The following is a 21,257-nucleotide window of genomic DNA, read 5'->3' as shown; positions in this document are numbered from 1 at the left end:
CAAGCATTTTGGATAAGGGATATTCAACCTGTACCACAAAAAATACAGTCCTTTTCCAAATGAAGGTAATCCGAAATCTCACCAGTTACTCCGTTCAGTCACAAATCTACAATTTCCAGGTAATGTCCCTTCCTCCTCTACTTTCATTGTGATATATATTCTGTAGCATAAGGGATAAATTTTAGAATTAACCACCACTAATAAGCCACATATATTATGCTCTACTATAAAATTATAGAGAAAAGAACTCTGTTCACTGGACCTGTAATTTTTGAATAGAGAAATCAAATATGACCTTAATGGACTGTTCTATTTCAGCCCCAAGGATTCCATGATCAATTAGTCACTGTTAAAGATTCCTGTAGTCAGACCACTTCATGCCCTGCTGCCATTACAGTAACCAGACCCACCATTCATTCCTCCCATGAATGACCCACCTGGCTTCTACCACCTTAGGACTCTATTTCTACTGAAATCAGGAAATCCATTTCTATTTCAGCTTCTCCCACAGCCTCCAGAGAACAATGAGCACACTCCTTTTGAAATATGCCAGAGTTTTGATTATAATGTATATCTCAAAAACCCTAGTGAATGGAATGTTTTCTGGTCCTGTTTAAGGGATACATTTATTGGATGGATGGATGGCAGGACACATCCAGGATTCCAATCTCCCACTTATTTTAATTATTTTCTCTACATTATTCTAAGACACTTCTGCATCACAAGCTCATTTTTAAGTCCAAGTTATTGTTAACCAGCCCAGCTTTTCACCGTCACATGGCATCAGGAATCTCTGGCAAGTGAACTCATATGGATAAGTTCAGCCTAAACTAAAATGATATTTCTCCATCTTGGTCATATGCCCTAAAATTCTATTCTTATGTATGTTCTCCAAATTACTGCTGATGTAAGTTGGTAAAGTCCTACAATCTTTTGATGTCTAAACCTTCTCCTCCCAGGTTTCACTTATAATTGGTGCCCTGAGGCTTTCTGGGCTTCCAACTCTGGATACAAGCCTGCAAATCATTCTAGTTCCCTCTAGCAGCATAACCACCTCATTTAAGGGAATAGGAGCCACATGTTGATTCCATGAGCCTATGTATTCTTCTAATAGATTTTTTTTTTTTCTGAAGGAGACAAGAATTGCTTTTTGTTATTTGCAATCAAAAGTATCTTAACTGAAAGAATTTGGAGCTGGGAAGTCGGATGTTACAGAAAGCCATGAAAGTCTTCTTAATATTTTGGGAAGATAATGTAAAAGTTCATGGCATACAGTGACCAAAAGGTAATTAAATTATCATCTTTGGTCACCTGGGCTCAAGTGTCCAATAGGGATAAAGCTCTCCAAGACAATGTTGCCAACATCAGTGAAGAATTTGAACAATTCAGTGACCATGGGTAGCAATTAGAGTTTTTGGCGGCATTAGAAACCTTAAAAAAAAGATATCATTAAATTTGAATACCTAAATTTTAGGCTCACAGTATGGACTAAAACCTAGGAACTTCTAGTTACTGGACTAACAGAACTTTTCATTTCTTGCAAAATCAAAACCAAAACCAGACTTTCACCACTCCCAATATTAATCCATATTTGGGTTGCCGCATTTCAATATCAGTCTATCTAATTCTTTCATGAAAATATGAGTTGACTGTGAAAGAGTGATCCCAAAATAATTTGGATGGGAGCATAGGGCAAGCACTCTCCCAAATAAGCACCTTTATCCTCCGAACAATCCCTACTTTTCTGACTGAATAGGCTTGGAAAATAGACAAGAATTGAGGTCACTTTGGAGATCCTAGAATGACAGAGGACCATAAACACCTTTCAAGAGGAACAGCCTGACCAGAACACCAAAACCATTGCAGCAGAGTACATTGTTGCCAGCTAGGCTTGGAATGATTGCTGGATACCTTTTTGCCTTTGAATCAGTTACTCAAGAGGCAAAGAAGCAATTAGAAAAGACTTGATCATGTGGCTGCCTTGGCATTGGGGATAAAGAGGACTAGGCTCTTATAGAGTTAATAGTAGAAGATTGGGAATTCCCTCTTACCAAGACTGGGGAATCTCCTCAAAATTGGAAGGGGGTGTTGGAAGGAGGAGGGTTTAAGAAAAAGAGACAGATGTGTTAGATGGAGGTATTCTGAGATAAATAGAAAAATAGGTAACTGGATATACAGATCTGAAACTCCAAGAGGTCTAGACCAGAAATATTAATTTGAAAATAGCTTGCATATATGTGCTAAGCAAGCAATGGATCTGAATGACATTAGTTAAGAAGAGAGTGAAAGTTGGGAAGATATGAAGTTCCAGGACTAAGGCTTGAGAAAATGCCTCCATTTAAAGGCCAGGAAGAGAATGAATCCACAACAACCAAATGAATTGACCAGAGATATTGAAAACCAAGAGATTGTATGTTACAGAAATCAAAGAAAGACCGTTTCAAAAAGCAGGGAGTGATAAACATTGCTGAATGCTGCTGAGGGGTGAAGTCAAAGGAAGATTAAAAATTATCTCAGGAATTTATGACATGAAGGGCATTGGTGACTTACATTATTGCTATTTTAATGGAGTGACAGGGCCAGAAGCCAGATTGGAGCAGTGAGTGAGAGGTGAGGAATTGTAGACAGCTGGTACCATTAACAACTATTTGGAGAAATGTGGCCGCAAAGAGAGAGGAGGACAGGGCAGTACCTGGAAGGAGACAAGGTTGTTTTGTTTTGTTTAAGAAACTTTATTGTTTTTAAAGTCAAAAGGAAGAACATAGAAGACAAGATTGGATACACATAAGATAAAATGAATAGTATTAATAAACACTAATGTTATGGAGAAAGCAAGAGGCTTTGAATTCCAAGCATGGGTGGTAGGGTTAGCCTCAGCCAGGAGAAGGGGATAACCCCTCTATAGTCCCAAGATGTGAGGCTGAGCGTAGAAATATGTAAATGTTTTGTGTTTGAAATATCATAGAAAAGATGAGGGAGTTCCCACCAGTTAGCTGCTATTTTCTCTGTAAAGGAAAGAAGACATCTGCTAAGCACAAAGGTGCTAGAGTAGGGTTTCTCAACCTCGGCATATGGACATTTTGGACAGCATATTGACATTCTGTGCTATACAGACTGTCCTGTGCATTGTAGGATGTTGAGCAGCATCCCTGGCCTTTACCTACCAGATGTCAGTGATACTTTTGCCCACCCCCAACTGTGACAATCAATGTCCCCCAGAGGTGGGAGGCATAATTACCCTCTCACCCCCATGTGAGAACCACTGGGCTAGAGAGAGCAGAAGAAAATGGAGAAGGTCTGAAACTGTTATATAGAGTGGGAAAGTGTTAATAAATAAACCAAATAGACACAGGAGGCTTGCCAGACAGTGTTAAGGCCATCTGAGGTAGGATTTAAATCCTGATGGAATCAATCTGTCATACTGTACTTTTCCTACTAAGGCCTGGGCTGCTGGGGTAGACACTGAAAAAGTTGATGCTTGTGTTGCCTAGGAATGGAGGTTTTGCCAGGGAAATATGACAAAAAGATGAAGGGGAAAAGGGTTTAAGGTAATGGCAAAACATTTATTTACGAACCACATAATCTAAGCAGGTTGGGGAGAAGGGGAGAGAGTTAAAAAAAAAAAAAGATCTCTTTCTGAAGAATGTTGAGATAACTTTAGGAGCTAGAAATGGAGTTTTGGCCAAAGCATCTTTGAGATACACAGGTACACATACACAAAATAATTTATTTCAAAAGCAGTTTATATCATCCTTTCTTTGTCTACTAAATGAAGAAAATGAAGGTAAATAGAAAATAATACAGTTCCATTTACTTTGGTTCCTAATTTCAACTCACTGTGTCTACAGTGCTTGGTTTCTTAATAACTACTTCTGAAAACTTCTACAAAGAATTTTATCTCTACATTTCAGATTTCCAAGTCCCTTATTTGCTATAGGTAATATATCAACAGTGAGGCACTTATGAAAGGACAAAGGGCTGTTTTTACATAAAGATTGGTCAACTAAAATGTCCTGTAAATGCTGGCAGTGCCCAGAATTAAATCTTTATCTTTTGGAAAGAATTGTAACACCGAAGGGAGAAATTAACAACAAACCTATTTTCAGAGAAGGAAATAACTAATGAGGCAGTTTCTTCTAACTGGATATAGCATGTGAAGGGCAACAGAAAAACAAAGCAAAACAATACATCAAACATTTTCAATTGAACTAAAAACTTCCAAACAAATGGGAAAGCAAACTGCAACAAACATTGAAGAGTAGCTACATCTTTTAATCAACCAGACAAGGTTTGTATAATTTGAACCTACTAGGGAAAGCAGAAGAGGCACGTAGAGAGCTGATGCTAAGAGAATTCTGCCTGGACCAGTTCAGATTATTCCCTCTGCATGCCACATTTCTATAGTTTGAAATACAAATTGTACCTGAATGTTTAGCTGTTTTACATTTTTGTGTTTAAATATGTTTGTTTTTATGTATGTATTTTTAATGACAAGATATTAAAATATATCAAATGTGACAATATCTATGAGGTGAGAATAACTAACTGATTTCCTTTTTTTCATACTGTTTGTGTCCTCAAATTTTTACAAAAACATATGTCTGTACTCAAAAAAAGTGAGCACATTTTAATGATTTGGCATCAAGTAAAAGTAAAGAAATAGGTGGTCAGAATATACAGAAAATTGTGCTGATTAAAAAGACGAGATCAATGAATAAAACTTCTTTCATTTCCTACTAGTTACTCTTTTTTTAAAAAATGAGAACACTTAGAGTTTTAGCAAGAACATTACACATCCCATCTACCTTTAAGGTCAGGCAGGAAAGAGAGATTACTCACTACAAATAATTTTTTAAAGGAAAAAGGAAGAGGAAGATCCAGAAACAATGTTTATTTGAACATACTGAAAGATAGCACAACTGTGCTGCTTCATAAGACATGTACAAACTTATTATTGTAGAAATATTAAGGTTTTTTTTCTTTTTCCTGGTTCATATGTTCTAAATTTTGTTTAATACATTTGCATTATATTTGTGATAGAATATAAAACAATAAAAGTAAAAGGTAAAAATCAATTTAGAAAAAAATATGTTTACTGTGGGTATGAACACTATATGAAAGCTGAAAAATACTATATGAAAGCTGAAAACCTGAAAGTGAATACTGTATGAAGGCTGAAAAATTTCTCAAGATATCCTAGCATTATTATTTATTGAAGGCATGCATGATAATGGTTTCTATTTTGTAGGATTAACTGAATATAGAAGTTTCAGATATAGGTTCTGCTATAGATTTGATATGTTCTATTATTCACAATTTCTTTAGAAAGTAGAATGATAGTCAATTCTTCAGAATATTTTAACTTTTGAGTTAAGCACATTGGAAGGAGAGAGAAATTTTACCGCTTTGGTCTTCTCAATTATAATTGTATTGGAATTTTGATGCTAGGTCTTTCAAGTGCTTAATAACAAAAATAATAATAAAAATTAAGAACATTAAATAGTGTTATTTATCTTAAAAATTAATAATTATTAATAGTTATTCCAATACCTTATAGTTGCAGAGCATTCTCCAATACACATATGATATCTATTTTGATCTTCATAACAAACTTTTCAATTAGATGAGTCCTCATTATTTTACAGAAGAAATTGAGGCTGAGTGTTTAATCCACAGAAATCATAGCTAATTTTAAAAATAGGTCTTCTGATTCCTAATCCAGCTCTCTTGCCTTTGCATCATTTTGCTTAAGTTTAAAAACTGCTGACTACGAACAAGTTCTCCTGGAAAATCTTGGTCAGTATGGTGCTGCGAAGTACATTTAACAGTAATTTTCCACACATCAAAAATATGAATGATATTACTTGTCTATGCTTTACTTAATAGGAATGATTGTACACCATAGAAGTGATTCATAACTTACAAACATTTCCTTGGTTTGACTACTCAACAAAATATGTATTTCTCAAGCTAAGAAATTGTAGCATTTCTTCTGTGTTATTGAAAATGTTTCTTGACTTTCTATAAACTTTTTGTACTTTATTATTTAATAATGCTATTTTAGTATGATGTCAACTTCATCTTGTTATTTTTACTTCTTTTTTCATTAAAGATATTCCATGGTTCTTGAGAAAGATTCCTATAAACCAGTTCTGTAAGAAAAACATTTTTGCAATACCTTTATTGAAATATAATTTATATACCATTAAAAATCCCTCTTTACAGGGTACAATTCAATAGCTTTTTAGTATATTTGCAGAGTCATGTAACCATCATCACAATGAATTTTAGGACATTTTCATCACCCCAAAAAGAAACTTTGTACCCTTTAGTGGTGACCCTCCATCCTCCATCCCTCCAGCCACTATCCTACCTTTTGTCCCTATAGATTTATCTATTGCATAGAATCATACATTAGGTGCTCTTTTGTGATTGGCATTTTTAACTTAGCATAGTATTTTCAAGGTTCATCCATGTTGTAGTATGTGTCAGTACTTCATTCCTTTTAATTGCTGAATATCATTCTTTGTATAGATATACCACATTTGCTTATCCATTCATCAGATATTTATCTTCATAGACAATGATAGATATTTATCTTGCTTCCACCATTTTATGATTATGAATAATGCTGCCATGAACATTCATGTACAGATTTTTTGTGCACATCTATTTTTGCTTATCTTGGATATATACACATATACACACCTGGGAGTGGAACTGCTGGATCACATAACTCTACATTTATCATTTTGAGGAACTGTCATACTGTTTTCCAAGGAAGCTACCCCATTTTACATTCCTACCAGCAGTGTATATGAGTGAAAAACACTCTTTTTGAGGAGAAGAAAATGATGACACTACATACACTTAATAAAATGTACTTAATGGCACATTATATATAGCTCATTAGTAATTGAAAAGTTTCATGAATTTAAATTTCCTAACTTTCCTCTTATAGTAATTTATTCTAGCCCATGAATACCTATAAAATAAAAGAAATTAGCTCTAGGATTACTTAAGTAAACTAAATTCTTTATAATGCCTACTTACTTTTAAGAATATTGAAGTGAATTTCTTGATGAAGATATATGTGAATTTTAATAAGAATGTCAAATTGATGGCACTTTTAGGCACTTTTCATTTGTTGGTTACTATTGAAGATATGATAGTATCTTAATAGAATGTATTACACAAATTTAATATTTGTGGAAAACTGGAGAACCTAATGATCTCAATGAATGTTCAAAAACTGGTTATAATCTAAGAGCCAGACTAAGTATCTCAAACTCATCACATTTTAAGCCCAGTAATTTATAGATACCATATATGAGACCCTGCCAGTTCCAGCCAATTAAGTCTAATAACGATATGGGTCACTGGTTTGGAATTCTTCCCTTCTCTTTTTCTATGGTAATTTCAGTGTGTCTCTCTCTCATTCCCATAATCCAGATCAGTATTAATTATACCAAATGAATAGACTAAAAATCAAACATTCAGTAGATATAATTTCTTCAGGTACTTTCTGTAACACAGATCTGCTCTTGCCTTATCCCATAAATGAATCTACATATTCCAAGAGAATGCTCCAAATGACCTTGAAAAATAAGTTCAGTGGACACAGAACCACAAGTGAGTTCCTATTCACTTATAGATACACAAAGCCAAGACAAAGCTCTGCCCTCAAAGACCTTTCTGCAAACAGAACTTTTATTTTGCAATTAAGTTAGGAAACCAAGTGCTGTCTTGTCATAGTTCTAGATAATTTCTCCAAAATAGGAACAAGCACATGTGGTTTCATTTCACTTTATTTCATGAAAAAATTCAATTGGGCAGAATAACGTATCACAATTTTTTTCACTTTCTGAGTTTGTTTTGTTTATTTGGAAAAGCATATGATCTTTTGTGGGACAGAGAATGAAGAGAAAAAAGATTTTTTTTAAAAAAGAAAAAGCCATTTCTTTTTTAAAATGTATATAATATATTAAAAACTAAGAAAGCAAACATTTTGTATGTTTTTCCAGCCACGGAAAGAAATTTTTCCTTTGTTTCACTCAATTGAAATAGTCATAAAATTCAAATATTTTATATACAAGGACCCCTAATGGGCGTTGTTAGCATTCTTGGTCCAGCCTTTCTGCCCTAAGCCCTTGGTTTCCTAACTCTTCAAGTGCTGACCCATAATGTCATTCTCCTCACTTTGAGACTTTGCCATAACTCACATTTTCTCAACGCTTTAGGAGCTATTAATATAAAGAATACTATTCAGCCTTAAAAAAGAAGAAATGTCTGTCACTTGTGACAACATGGATAGAATTGAAGAACATTATGCTATGTGAAATAAGTCAGGCACAGAAAGACAAAATACCATGTTCTCCCTTACACATGAAATCTAAATCAATTGAAATCAGAGGCAGAGAGTACAATCACCATTCTACATTACAGAGGCTAGAGGTGGAGGGATGGGCAGAGGGTACAAAATCTCAGACAGGAATTATTTTTTTAGTTCTGTTGCACAGCTTGGTGAATATAGTCGATTATACAGTGTTGTACATTTTAAAATTGCTAACAGAATAAATTTCAAATGTTTTCACCACAAAAAATGTTAAGTATTTGAGGTGATGGATATGTTAACTAGCTTGATTTAATTATTACACATTGTATTCATAAATCATAACATCACTTTGAACCCCATAAATTTATACTTATAAATTGTCAATTTACCAAAAAAAATGGTTAGTTAGTAAACCTTTTGATATTATTTATATAAAAAATGGAGAAACATGTTGGGATCCTCCACCTACAAAACCTGAGGCTGTTCCTCACAACCACCCTTTCTTCTCCAGTGGATATTATCCAAACAGAGGACAGAAGTTGAAAAGTGACAACCATATGAAAAGCATATCATCCAAAATTTCTTCCCTGCCATGCTTTTCTGGGTCCTATAAGAATCCTATAGATACTGTTCTGTCTCCTCTTCCAACATTAATTCCTTTTTTAGGGGAGGGGAGAAATTGAATTAAATTTCTTGAATCCCTACTGTGCTAGACATATTACTTATATGATTAACCTAAGAGCCATAGCAACGTTGCAGATGAAGAACGAGAGACACAGAAAATAGGTGACTTATCATCTATGGTGACACACAACACACGCATGTTCTATATAGTAATTCCTCCCTATTCAAACACTTACCCAGAAAACCTCTCCCTATGCTTATTTCTTTCTGTCCCTTTGTTAATCACATCAAAACAAAAATATCATATGTTTGTTCTAGTACTAGTACTAGTGATATTCTTCAAACCAAAAGAAAGCTACATATGGTGAAGGAAAACTATACCTAAGAACTTTCACTTTTCTGATCTTGAAAGTTGGTTAATATTTCTGAAACTATCATTTTATCCCCTCTTTCAAATAAATCTGTTTGTCCTGAGGCTCCAACGTTCATGATAAATAAAACACTTTCTAATTTAATGCTACTTTGACTACTAGCATTGCAACAGTATTTTTCCCAAAATTTTATTCTTCCCTAGGGTCTTTTCGGTTTTCCTAGTACAGGCTAGCAACCCAAAGCAGCATGTACAACTTTGTTCCTATGGAGAAAAATGCTCCAAAAGTTCCAAAGAGCCAATTCACAAATACTTGTGGGACACAATGGTTTTAAGTTGGGGACAACTAATACTTATGAAATGAGTGTTCAGAACAAAAACAGATCTTGCAACAGAAGCCTACAAGAACAGAGGGGGCATGTAGATTCAGCCTTTGCCATTCTCTTAAAAAATAAAAGCAAAACCCTATTCTGACCTGGAATTTGAAGACAATTAGAAAATCTCCCATAGGAAGATTTTATCAGAAATCTAACTTGTTGGAGAATTTCAGTAGTTATTACACATACAAATTAATTTATTTTATTAGATTACTTTTTATTTTTAAATCAGAGCACAATTCTCAAAAGGATTCTTCCATAAGCTTCTAACTAATACCTTCTGGAAACTTCCTACTAAGAAATGTTTTTGCACTTTAATTTTTGAGAACTTATAATTTTATAAAAATATTAACTCCACAGTTTTTATAACAATATTGCCATGTTTTTCTCTGTAACCTTGCTCATAATTGTCACATTTCATTTTAGGCATTAATATGCCTAAAAGTTAAATTTACCATTTGCTAAATATTGTTTCTAAAACAGACAAATCTAAGCAGCCAAGTAAACTAGGGATTTCTTTGTAGTTTTGGGGGGTATCTCTAACTATAGCCAGGTTTTAAAACATTACTTGATTCTAAAGATTTTATCTTGGAAGACAAAAATGTACAAATTGTCAAAGAAATACATAGAGACCATAAGCACTGAAAAAAGAAAATAGAAGAATTAATTTTGCAAGCAAACTTGCAAAAACTACAAAGAAGCCGTACTTCAGAAAAGCTGGCCAAAGAAAAAACATAGCAAATATTTAAAGGAAAAAAATCCCACAAAATTACTAAGCTTACATTAGACAATTTATAGTGAGAAAATAAAAATTTTATCACAATCATCATATTCATAAAGATCATGACACATCTTCAGGTAGATATGGCTGGGGAGTCTGGACTTATGGGACAATGTTAAAGTTTTATTACTTGAGGGACTAGAACCAGTCACCTTTATTTTTTGTTTATCTCAGGTACAAGGTACCTTTTTCAATGGTAGAATGTGAAGTGCTGTGTGATATTGAGATCATAGCAAAGTGTCAGATTTTGCTTCTACAATATGCACATTTTTTACTTGTTGATTATTCTCTACTCTTCCCTTAGCATGAGTGCAGAGGGCTTTGTGTGGTTATTTTAAAGGAGTTTGCTCCTTTGCTATGCCTCTTCAAATACCATCTCTGAATTTTTTAAACTTTCTCTAGGCCAAATATGGGCATTCTCATGTATTTTTCATCCCACCTAACATAGACTGGGCACCCTTTTGTATGTATCTATAATCAACTTCCCATGCTCATTTCTTGTTTAACAAATTAGGAAAGCCAGGCTACAATCACAATAAATTGGCCTTATGAGAAATAGAGGAAATAAGAAAATAATCTTAAAATAAGCTTCATACAGGTAAACTGAAATAAAAAGAGCAGTTACTTTAAAAGATTTAGAAACAATATAGATAAATTAAATTTAAATTTCTTAGGGAAAAAAATCATCCATAAATCCATAAACTAAATTTTAAATGATTCTACTACAGAGGTTAAATGCTCAAACCCATTTGGTATCAAAGTTAAAGAGTGTCAGAATTAAATTATAACTTCCCTTCATCACCATTTTAACATGCACTTAAAAGTAGATTTTATTGCTTTTCTGGAATACTTAGTAATATTTATTTAAAATTAAATTTTCTAAATATTTCAAATAAATAAATAAATATAAATAAATAAATATTTCTGTGGCTATAAGAAAAAATTCCATTCTTAAAAGATAATTTTTAAAATTATAAATCATTCCACCCAAAAAAGATGATCATAAAGAGACCACATTCAGGGTAATTAACCCCCATTTCTATCTATCTTCCATCTATCTATGCATGAGGTAACTCAATTTTAAGGATGTTTTTAGAAACAAACAACATTATTTCACAGTGATGCAAACTTTCCAGCCTATTCCACAACCTACAAATGTAGTCTGAAACAAAAATCACTTTTCCATCCTTATTTTTTTCTTTTTGAGCCCTTCTAAACTTTATTACCCTGCTTGGATATGCTGCACTCTTCTGGGCATAGAATTTCATAGCAGGTATCAAAATAATGAAGCCATAAAATCGGCTTTATCAATCAGCAATTTCCTATTAAAATGAACTTTGAGTGTATGACTGACTCATTTTACACAAAACAAATATACAAAAAAATGGTTGAAATTAATAATAATTAAATGAAAACTGTAATAAAGATTCCTGATTTAGTTTTCTGTTTCTCCATACAGTTTAACAGCTGAAAACAGCTGTATTGTGGGCACCTTCCTGAAAGGTGCCAGCTGTTTCCTTTAAGAAACAAGTTAGAAACAGAACTAAAATCACATTTCCAGAGAAGGGTGAGGGAAAATAAGGCTGCTACAAACCAGCTTTTAAAAATGGGAAGTCTGTCAACTTTTTTCTCTCTGATAACCCTTTATTTGCGGAGCAACAGGGGAATTACGAACACATTTTGGAAAATAATGCAGTCTTGAAAACAATTTTCTATTGCACCAACTCCTCACTTCACTGGAAGTAGTCGGATCCAAGACTTAATTTCAACACAGTGTTCAATTTATTGCTTGAAGCTATGGCAGCATAGAACTCTTCTCTGAATGGAAAATTTGACCAACTTCTATGAGGTAAATGAATTTTGAAAGTGGGAGAGGGCGGAGGAGGCAAACAACTTTTTTTTTTTTTGAAGGGGGAGAGGGTGCATACGAAGAGTCCCTAAGCAACCACAAAACTGTAAGTCTCTCAGGATGTAAAAGGATGTTAGACCAGAGAGCTCAAAAGCGCTCGGGAGCAGGGCTCCTGGAACTGAGGGACTTTGGGGTTAACTGCTACCGGACGCCGGGGGAATCCCGGCCTTGGGTAAGAAGGGGCTAATTGGGGGAAAGACGCGCTTCGGAAAGGCGCGGTGCCCGGTGATCCCCGGCGAGACCCTGCCTTTCCCGGACACCCTGGGGTGGGCCCCGACCGCCGGGCGCGGGTCGGAGGCGAGGCACGGGGGTCCCGGTCAGCCCGCGCGCCCCCCGGGCCATTCGAGGATCCCTCACCCTCGGGACCCGGGCCCGAGGCCGGCGCGGTAGAAACTCCCCGACCCCAGCCCCGCCCGCAGCTTCTCGGCCTGGGCCCCGGCCACGGGTCTGCCAGTCCTCGTAGCCGCCGCTCCGGCCCGCCTCGCGCCGCCAGGACCCGCGCCCTCCCCGCCCCGCCCCCGGCAGGGCCCCTGCCCGGCTGCGCTTCCCGTAAACTCCCCGCCCCGCGCAGCCCCCTCCCCGCCTCGACCCCGCCCCCGCGGGTCCCTGGGCAGCGCGTGATTGGTCAGGCCGCGCCGTCACTCTCCGGACGCGTCACCGCCCTCGTTTCCTACCGCCCCGAGACCGGCAGCGATATTAGTGCTCGCGGGGCCGCGGCGGAGGGCATCGTGCTGCCCTGCTCGCTGCTGCTCGCCCGCGGGTCGGCGCGCTCGCCCACCTGAGCCGCGCCGGGGCGCAGCGCGCTCAGCCGTCGCCCGGGAAAAAGAGGCAGCTCGTCTCAGCTCGGAGATGGGGAGCGGGCGAAGTTGACGAGTTCCCCGCTCACGCTGCGCCCCTCCTGCCCAGAGGTGCGCCGCCCGCCTTGCAGGAGGTGTCTGCGCGCGGCCCTGCCCCACGTGTACGCGGGACACCCCGCCACCCTCCCCCGGGACCCGAAACTTCACCCCAAGTCCAAAGAGTGGGCTCCGAGGGCGGTGCCCGGAGCCGCACTCCGGACGCCGCGCAGGGAGCTGTCCTGGCAGCTCGCGGGGCGTCAGAGGGCGGAGACCCGCTGGAAACTTTATCATCATCATCGTAATTACTACGTTTTACTGTTTTCTCTCCCGCAGGGGCTGCAGCCAGCGGTCTGTCGCGCGTGCCTGTTTGCCCAAGGAGCCGCCCCGGGGAGAAGACCCGGAGGGGAGCTGCTTCCCCAGGGTGGACCTGCAGCCCAGCCGAGGGGCTCGGGCGGCCTGGATGCGCAGGACCCGGGCCCGCAGCCGCTGACGCCCGGCGGCGGCGAAGTTTGGCTGCTGAGCGGCGCGGCGCCGGGCCACTGGACAGCGGGCGGCCCGGCGGCCGCGGCCGGAGCGATGCCCGTGGGGGGCCTGTTGCCGCTCTTCGGCAGCCCGGCGGGCGGCGGCCTGGGTGGGGGGCTCGGCGGCGGCGGCGGCAGGAAGGGGTCGGGCCCCGCCGCCTTCCGCCTGACGGAGAAGTTCGTGCTGCTGCTGGTGTTCAGCGCCTTCATCACGCTCTGCTTCGGGGCGATCTTCTTCCTGCCGGACTCCTCCAAGCTGCTCAGCGGGGTTCTGTTCCACTCCAGCCCCGCCTTGCAGCCGGCCGCCGACCACAAGCTCGGGCCCGGGGCGCGCGTCGAGGACACGGCCGGGGGGCGAGCCCGGCGCCGCGAGGAGGGCGCGCCCCGCGACCCGTCAGCCGCCCTGGAGGACAACTTGGCCAGGATCCGCGAAAACCACGAGCGGGCTCTCAGGGAAGCCAAGGAGACCCTGCAGAAGCTGCCCGAGGAGATCCAAAGAGACATCCTGCTGGAGAAGGAGAAGGTGGCCCAGGACCAGCTGCGTGACAAGGAGGCGTTCAGGGGACTGCCCCAGGTGAATTTCGTGCCCCCCGTCGGGGTGGAGAGCCGGGAGCCTGCCGACGCCGACGTCCGCGAGAAGAGGGCAAAGATCAAGGAGGTGAGTGCACCGTGCCAGAAATCCCCCTCGACGGCCGTGTTTTGCTGGGAGAGACTGGAGACCTTTGCAACTCTTAAGGCTACAGCATTACAGTGTAGGGAGAGATGGAGGTTTTCGCCTTCCACCAGGTGGTGTGTCAAAGGCTCTTTCATTTCCTTTTTTTCAGTATCGTAGTTGGTGTGACCAGTTAAGATCTGAGGTTGAATCTTGTTGCTTTTAGCTTGCATGCTCTGCTCTGGTGAGCACAACCCGTATGAGGTAGATACGATAAATACATGGGCAGGTGATATACAAACCTCCTCCTTCACTGGCCGCTACTCGTTTAATTATGCCTGAGAACAGTAACAGCGAAGGTAGTAATCAGCCCCCTAATAAGTAAGGCTTGGACGTGGCTTTAAAACGAAACTTGAATGTAAACGCAAAGCATCAATCAGGCGTTTGATAAAAAGGTTCTAATGGCAGGCCAGCACACCCCGCGTTCAGTCATGTGACCCCATTCTGCCAGGTGGCATTCAGTGTGTACTTTCAGACCAAAGGTGAAACTCGAGAACTTCCCAGCATGGGAGGATACATTGTTTACTTTTTTAAAAAAATGAAAATTTAAAAAGCCTGTCTGCTCCCTCTTGTATTTCTAGTGCACAGTCAGCAATAGGGTATTCCATGTGATGCAACAGGTTTGCCTCCACAGCAGCACAATGATGACAAACTTAATCTAGGATAAACATGGACTTTGATAAGTATTGGTACTTTCTCGTAGTTTTCTCTTAGAACTTGTAACGCGATTAGTTCATGACCAGCTTAAAGCTGAAGGGGGCCTTAAAAATCATTTCAGGCTGTCATTTTAAAGATGAAAGTTGAAGGGCCCAGAGCTCCAGAACCAGTCAGTGACTGAGTCAGGATTTGAATCCGGAAGGAAGCCGGGACTTTCTCCCAGTCACCTGTCACTAGGCTTTCTATGGACAGGCCTCCTTCCAGGGCTACCGTGCTGTGTGAAACTGAGCCAGGCTGGGTTTTACACACAATCAAGAGCTGTAGGAACCATATTAAAAGCACGTCATTCCAAATCTTGATTCCATTTTCTAAAATACATTATGAATGGAAGTAATATCTTTGCCATTTAAAAAATAATACACAGAGTCTCTGTGAAAATAAATTTTGTATTAATATTTTGATCTCGGGTAGATAATCAGGAAAGGAAGCTTGCTGATACCATTTTCAGAGAGTGAACAGAATTTTGAGGTAGTGAAGAGGTATTTAGATTAAGTGGTTGCAGAATGAAGGCAGCACGATTGTCACAGGATTTGTGACTTTATAATGTAACACCAGATGAACTTGGTTAAGCTGCAATTGAGCAAGTTAAAGTGGATTTGGATTTCTTTCAGTTTACTCTGGGAAGAATGCCTTCATTCCTCCCATGCAGAGAGCTTCCTTCCACAGTCCATGAGCCTTCCCGCTTCTTTGAGACCCCTCTTCAGGCATGGATCCCACCCAGACTTGGGAGAATGGATTCGACTCACCCGGACAACTTCTGTCTAGCAGTTTCCCTTCTCCATGAAATCTTGTCAGTGTTACCAAACATGGAAGGTGGAACAAAGCTCTGCCTCTTACTAAACATCCTCCCAGGCTCCTTAAAAATATCCAACCCAAACCGTAGGAAATTAATCCCAAATGATCTGTATCTGCTGGTGTTTCCCTTAAATTTGAAAAGTGTAATTTACACATTTCATACCTCTAAATTCATATGAGCTGCCAGTTAGGGCAGATCACAGCTGTCAGAGGAAATGATTTTAAGTGCTAAAGATGCATAGATGTTAAAAAGCTGTTGGTACTGACCAATAGTGATTAAAAGTATATTCAGAGCAGAAGCTATGGGGCAGTAGCAGTCACTTCAGGACAGCGTATTAATTGTGTGCATATCCATCCCTGTTAGATCCATGTTATCTGTGTCTCTAAATCATAGGGTCTTAATTAACCATGTAAAGGAAGTTTATGTAGCCTCTGTATAAATGTGCTCACGTCTTCGCACCTAGGTGTTTTGAAAGTGCCCAGTCTTGCATAAACTGGTGGAACTAAAAGTATTCTTTAAAATTCCATGGTGCCGGGAGAACCCACAAGAGCCAGCATAATTAGCTTCAGTGTTTAGTCAAAGGCTAACAGGAAGAAATGGATTATGATTTTCCATCAGATTAGTTCAGGCAGGTGTATTCCTTTGTAAACCAAAAAAAAGTAATTCATGATGCTATTCTAAAAACCATGCTGTAAATGTTTGGTTTCAGAGAGAAAAGAGTGGTTGCCTATTGTGAATAGGGCATTGGACTTTAACTTTGCATATTTAGATTCAGTTTCAGGAATCTGTGGACTTCTTGTCATGGAACAGTGGATCTTAGCCTTGGTTTTGTTCTTTATTGCTCCTATATTTCCTAGTTGTATTTATACTTACGTTCTCTGTCACATGTGAATGCACTAACTCTTTTATAGCTAAAATTTATAAAGTATAGGCAAGTCTGATGTGTTGGGAGCTTGGACTGTAATTTGAGTTCAACTCATATTTTGTAAATTTGGTTCAAAAGCAGTCAGTACTATTTTTTATATTGCAAACACACCTATGTTTCTGGTACTGCGGTAAATTTTTAACGGATTTGTGTTTTAGGGAAGATAATCTGTTAATTTCAAACAGGACATTGCCTAGCACCTTTCCCAAAAAGGTGGTAAGCGCTCTCTGCCACTGCTCTCATGGATTGATTTAATACCAAATGAAGATTTTCTTTCCCCACCACTGTGAAAACTTTGTAAATACTTTGAATTTTATTGAAGTTTGTAATACGTACATAGTACATATTTATTTTAATAAGTTCGATCTTATTAAAATTTGTACTCAAGTTGTCCTTAGCTTTAAAAAGCAATGTTAGAATAATGAAGCACAAAACTTAAAAGAGCACACTGGAATTTTTAGAAAAATAGTCCATTTACCCTCTTACTCACCCCTTTTTTAAAATCAGGAAACATTTTTAGCATTTTTTTTTTTAGGCTATACAATGAGCTTGTTTTGTCCTTTAGGATTAGGGTCTTAATCCAATTTGGAGGATTAACATTTTATTTTTCATTTTCTGAAATTATGGGGGGGTCCTGAGTAGTAGAGGCTGAAGACAGTCAAATTGTCAGAGGGGATTCCTCCTTTCTCAGACTGGAATCCTTACTAACCTCAGTAGGGGTTGGGAGTATATGCAGGCTGGCAGCCTTGGATCTCTCACATAAAGCTTTAGGACCCCACAACTGTGGGGTCACAATTGTCTTCTCTCAGTTTCTCCAAACAAGACTTTAGTTTTTTATTACAGACCTATTTTTGTATAATCTTAAATTTAAAGAAAATTTTCATATGGATGGCTTGTGATTAAAATATACTGTTATTATATTTTATACTAATCTTAGATATATAGCCTATAATTTATGTTAACGATTGACAATTTACCCTTTTGGTAAAGATCAGATCTGGGAATAATCTACCTTGACAGGTTACAATGAAACAAAACACTTTTATTTTGAAACTTAACTCTCCAGTTTATTTGTATGGGTAGTCTGATGTGGAAAATAATATTTATAAAATAATAAAAGCCAGACCGAAGGAGCTTCGACACCCTTGGGTTGCTTGCCTGTTCTGCTACCCTTGCTGTGCTCCCTGCTGAACACAGGCCAGTGGGGCATTGCCCCACCTAGGGGCCCTTCCCCAGAGGAGGGAGGGCATGGAGTGTTTGTACAGGATTCTCTCTCTAACAAGTAGATGAATAAATTAAGATTGCAACAGTATAAGTATTCGAATAGATGCTGATTATTGAATATTAATATGCAAAAGCAAGAAAAGATTGTTAATGGAGAGTTAATTGTGTTCAGCTTAATTTTCTGTAAGCTATTGATAATTTCTCCAAGAGGAGTATTCTGTCTTTCTCTTATCAGGCAACTAAGACTCATATAAAGAAGCTGTACATAGGACTTAGAACCTAGTTAAAAGTGTGAAAATAAGTTTTTAAAAAAAATGCATTTTCCAATCAATGCATCTGTATTTCTTAGGTATACTAATAAACTAAACCATCTTGAGAAATTTATCCAAGTATTTTGCATGCGTACCTTTGTATGAGATCTGAATTTGTTGGAATTCATTGGAAAACTTACAAATTTAAATTAGATTTTATAAGCTGTGGTAGTACAAGTTCTTAAATTATTTCATAAGCTATCATACCATAGTGCAAATTCTTTATTAAAGAGAGTTTAAAGCATGTGTTCCAAGGTCAAAGAGGAGGAATACCTACAAATCTGTGTCAGGGATAAGGTCTATATATACAGAGTAGATCTGAATTGCACTGGAACATGCTTATACCCCCAGCCTAGTCTAGCACCTGTGGCCTCTTAATTTCTTTATGATCTACAAAATCATAAACATGGTTTGTCAAAGATATGTTTAGATTGGTCAAATAGGAACAGCGACCGTGAGCTCCACAGATACTGTGAAATGATTAGCAAAACAGCTTCTCCTCTAAGTAGGTAAAAAATAGTTAAGGAGAAACCTATGTTTGGTAGTTTAGGAAAGAGATTCCTTCTTTGGAGGATGTAAATCCTGACTTTCCCTCTGTGTTTTTAGCCTAGTGCCTTGCTTGGTGTTCAATAATTGAACTACCTCTAATTCCCTGTCTCCTGTCCCTTTACACAAACTGCAAATTATTTTTTTTCTATTACCAGCAATATGCTGTAAAAGTGATAACTTTAAATATCTGATTTTTAAAACTAAGCATATGCTCAAAGTATTGTAGTTGGATGAGATCTTAGAGATAGCTCAGCTCATTCATTTTACAGTAAAGGCAATCAAAACACAAAGATTGTTCAGTAAATCATATCACCATTTAGTGGCAGAATCGAGTTCAGAACAGAAATCCCAATCCTCAGTGAGTGTTGCTCACCATCCCCCACAGGGCTTGCAGCCTAACTAAAAGTCCAAATAAGTACATAAATTGACTGTACATATTCATTATTTGCAGACCCTAATGTAGAGTGAGTATAAAACACATACAATTCTGCAGTATTATGAATTTGATGAATTTGATCTCTTACTGGTTTTTTTTTTTAAACCAACCATGGATCAAAATAGTATTTAAGTTAACTATAGTAATTTTTAAAAATCTTACTACTAACATGGTTTAGAAAACTTCTTTGTAAAGCTACCCAGGGAAAGGGAAAGTTTGATGTGAGATCTTTTTTTTTTTTTTTTTTGAGACAGAGTCTCATTCTGTCACCCTGGATAGAATGCAGTGGCTTCATCATAGCTCACTGCAACCTCAAACTCCTGGGCTCAAGTGATCCTCCTACCTCAGCCTCCCAAGTAGCTGGGACCGCAGGCAATGGGCCACAGTGCTCGATGCTCACCTAATTTTTCTATTTTTCGTAGAGTCGGGGTCTCGCTCTTGCTCAGGCTGGTCTCTCTTGAACTCCCGAGCTCAAGCAATCCTCCTGTGTTGGGCTCCCAGAGTGCTAGGATTACAAGTGTGACCCACCGTGCCCAGCCAGATCTTTTTCTCTTTATAAAAATCTCTGCAGGAAGTAGAGGCATTTGTAATCATTCAGTTAAACATTCTTTATAAAGAGAAGTGTAGAAGAAGAAGGAAGAAAGAAAGGGAGAGAGAGAGGGTTGCTGTATATACATACAAAGGGTGAAGGGGGGTACCCAGAGAAAAGGGGTGGGATGACTTGGGGGACCTCTCTCAAACTATGAATGTATGTGCTTTTCTGACATTGCACTGGGGATAACAGAAGAATTGACAGCTAATCTAAAGGACTATTTTTTAAAAAGTAGACATACATTTAAAAATCACACCAATCTATGGGCCATTCTTTCCACCCAGGTAGGTTCTGGAAATTCTCTGTTTCTGTCCCATGTCTTGTTCCATCCACTTGGAGCAATGTGGTGGTGAAAGGATGAATTCTGGACTCAGATTACCTAGCTCTGAATCTGGCTTCTACCATTCACTGACTTTGTGACCTTCTGCAAATTACTTAATCTCTCAGAGTTTCAGTTTCTTCATTTGTAAAATGGGGATGATAATAGTACTCCCTTTGTTGGATCCTGAGGCTTAAATGTGATCATCCACACAAAGCGCTTAGAATGGTATCAGGTGTACAATAGGTATACAATAAATGCTACTTGCAATTATTACTATTACTGGTCACTACCTAAAGCCATCAAGCCAAGATTATGTTGATCATATACTGTTTAATAAATCAGGGAAGTGAGTAATGACGTTTCAAAAGGTTATCAAAAATAGTTAAAATTAAGCTGGGCATGGTGGCTTACACCTGTAATCCCAGCACTCTGGGAGGCCAAGGGAGGGAATGATCACTTGAGGCCAGGAGTTCAAGACCAGCCTGGGCAACATAGCAAGACCCCATCTCTAAAAAAATAAAAAATAAAAAAATAAAATAAAAATTAGCTGGGTGTGGGTGGTGGGTGCCTGTAGTGTCAGCTACCTCAAGAGGCTGAGGCAGGAGGGTTGCTTGAGCCCAGGAGTTGGAGGCTGCAGTGAGCTATGATTATGCCACTGTACTCCAGCCTGGGCTACAGAGTGAGACCCTGCCTCTAAAAAAAAAGTTAAAATTAAATTTTAGTGCTTACCGGGTTACATTTCCAGTTCATCAAAAAGATCTTTCCAGATAGCTATGATTTTATTGTGCTAGTGTCAACTCTCAGATTCCTGCCAAATTCTGAAAAACCTTAGGTATCTTTAAAATTATATACTTACTACATATATTTTCTTCAGTTCCTGTACTTCAAAATATGTGTTAGGTAAAAAAAACACAAAATAT

The 21,257-nt window shown here is 38.9% G+C and overlaps 1 protein-coding gene across 1 annotated transcript in view; it reads left to right on the top strand.

The window, feature by feature from the left end:
* Positions 1-13,679: 13,679 nt before the first annotated feature.
* MAN1A1 (mannosidase alpha class 1A member 1) overlaps positions 13,680-21,257 on the top strand; it is a 160,519-nt gene continuing 152,941 nt past the window's right edge. Inside the window, exon 1 of the mRNA XM_045544273.1 lies at positions 13,680-14,411. Within this exon, the coding sequence (XP_045400229.1) occupies positions 13,809-14,411 (603 nt within the window). The 5' untranslated portion in view covers positions 13,680-13,808. The remainder of the gene's footprint in view (positions 14,412-21,257) is intronic.

The sequence above is a fragment of the Lemur catta genome, chromosome 2 (genome assembly GCF_020740605.2).
Source record: "Lemur catta isolate mLemCat1 chromosome 2, mLemCat1.pri, whole genome shotgun sequence".
NCBI lineage: Eukaryota > Metazoa > Chordata > Mammalia > Primates > Lemuridae > Lemur > Lemur catta.
This window is presented reverse-complemented; position numbering and strand designations above follow the sequence as displayed.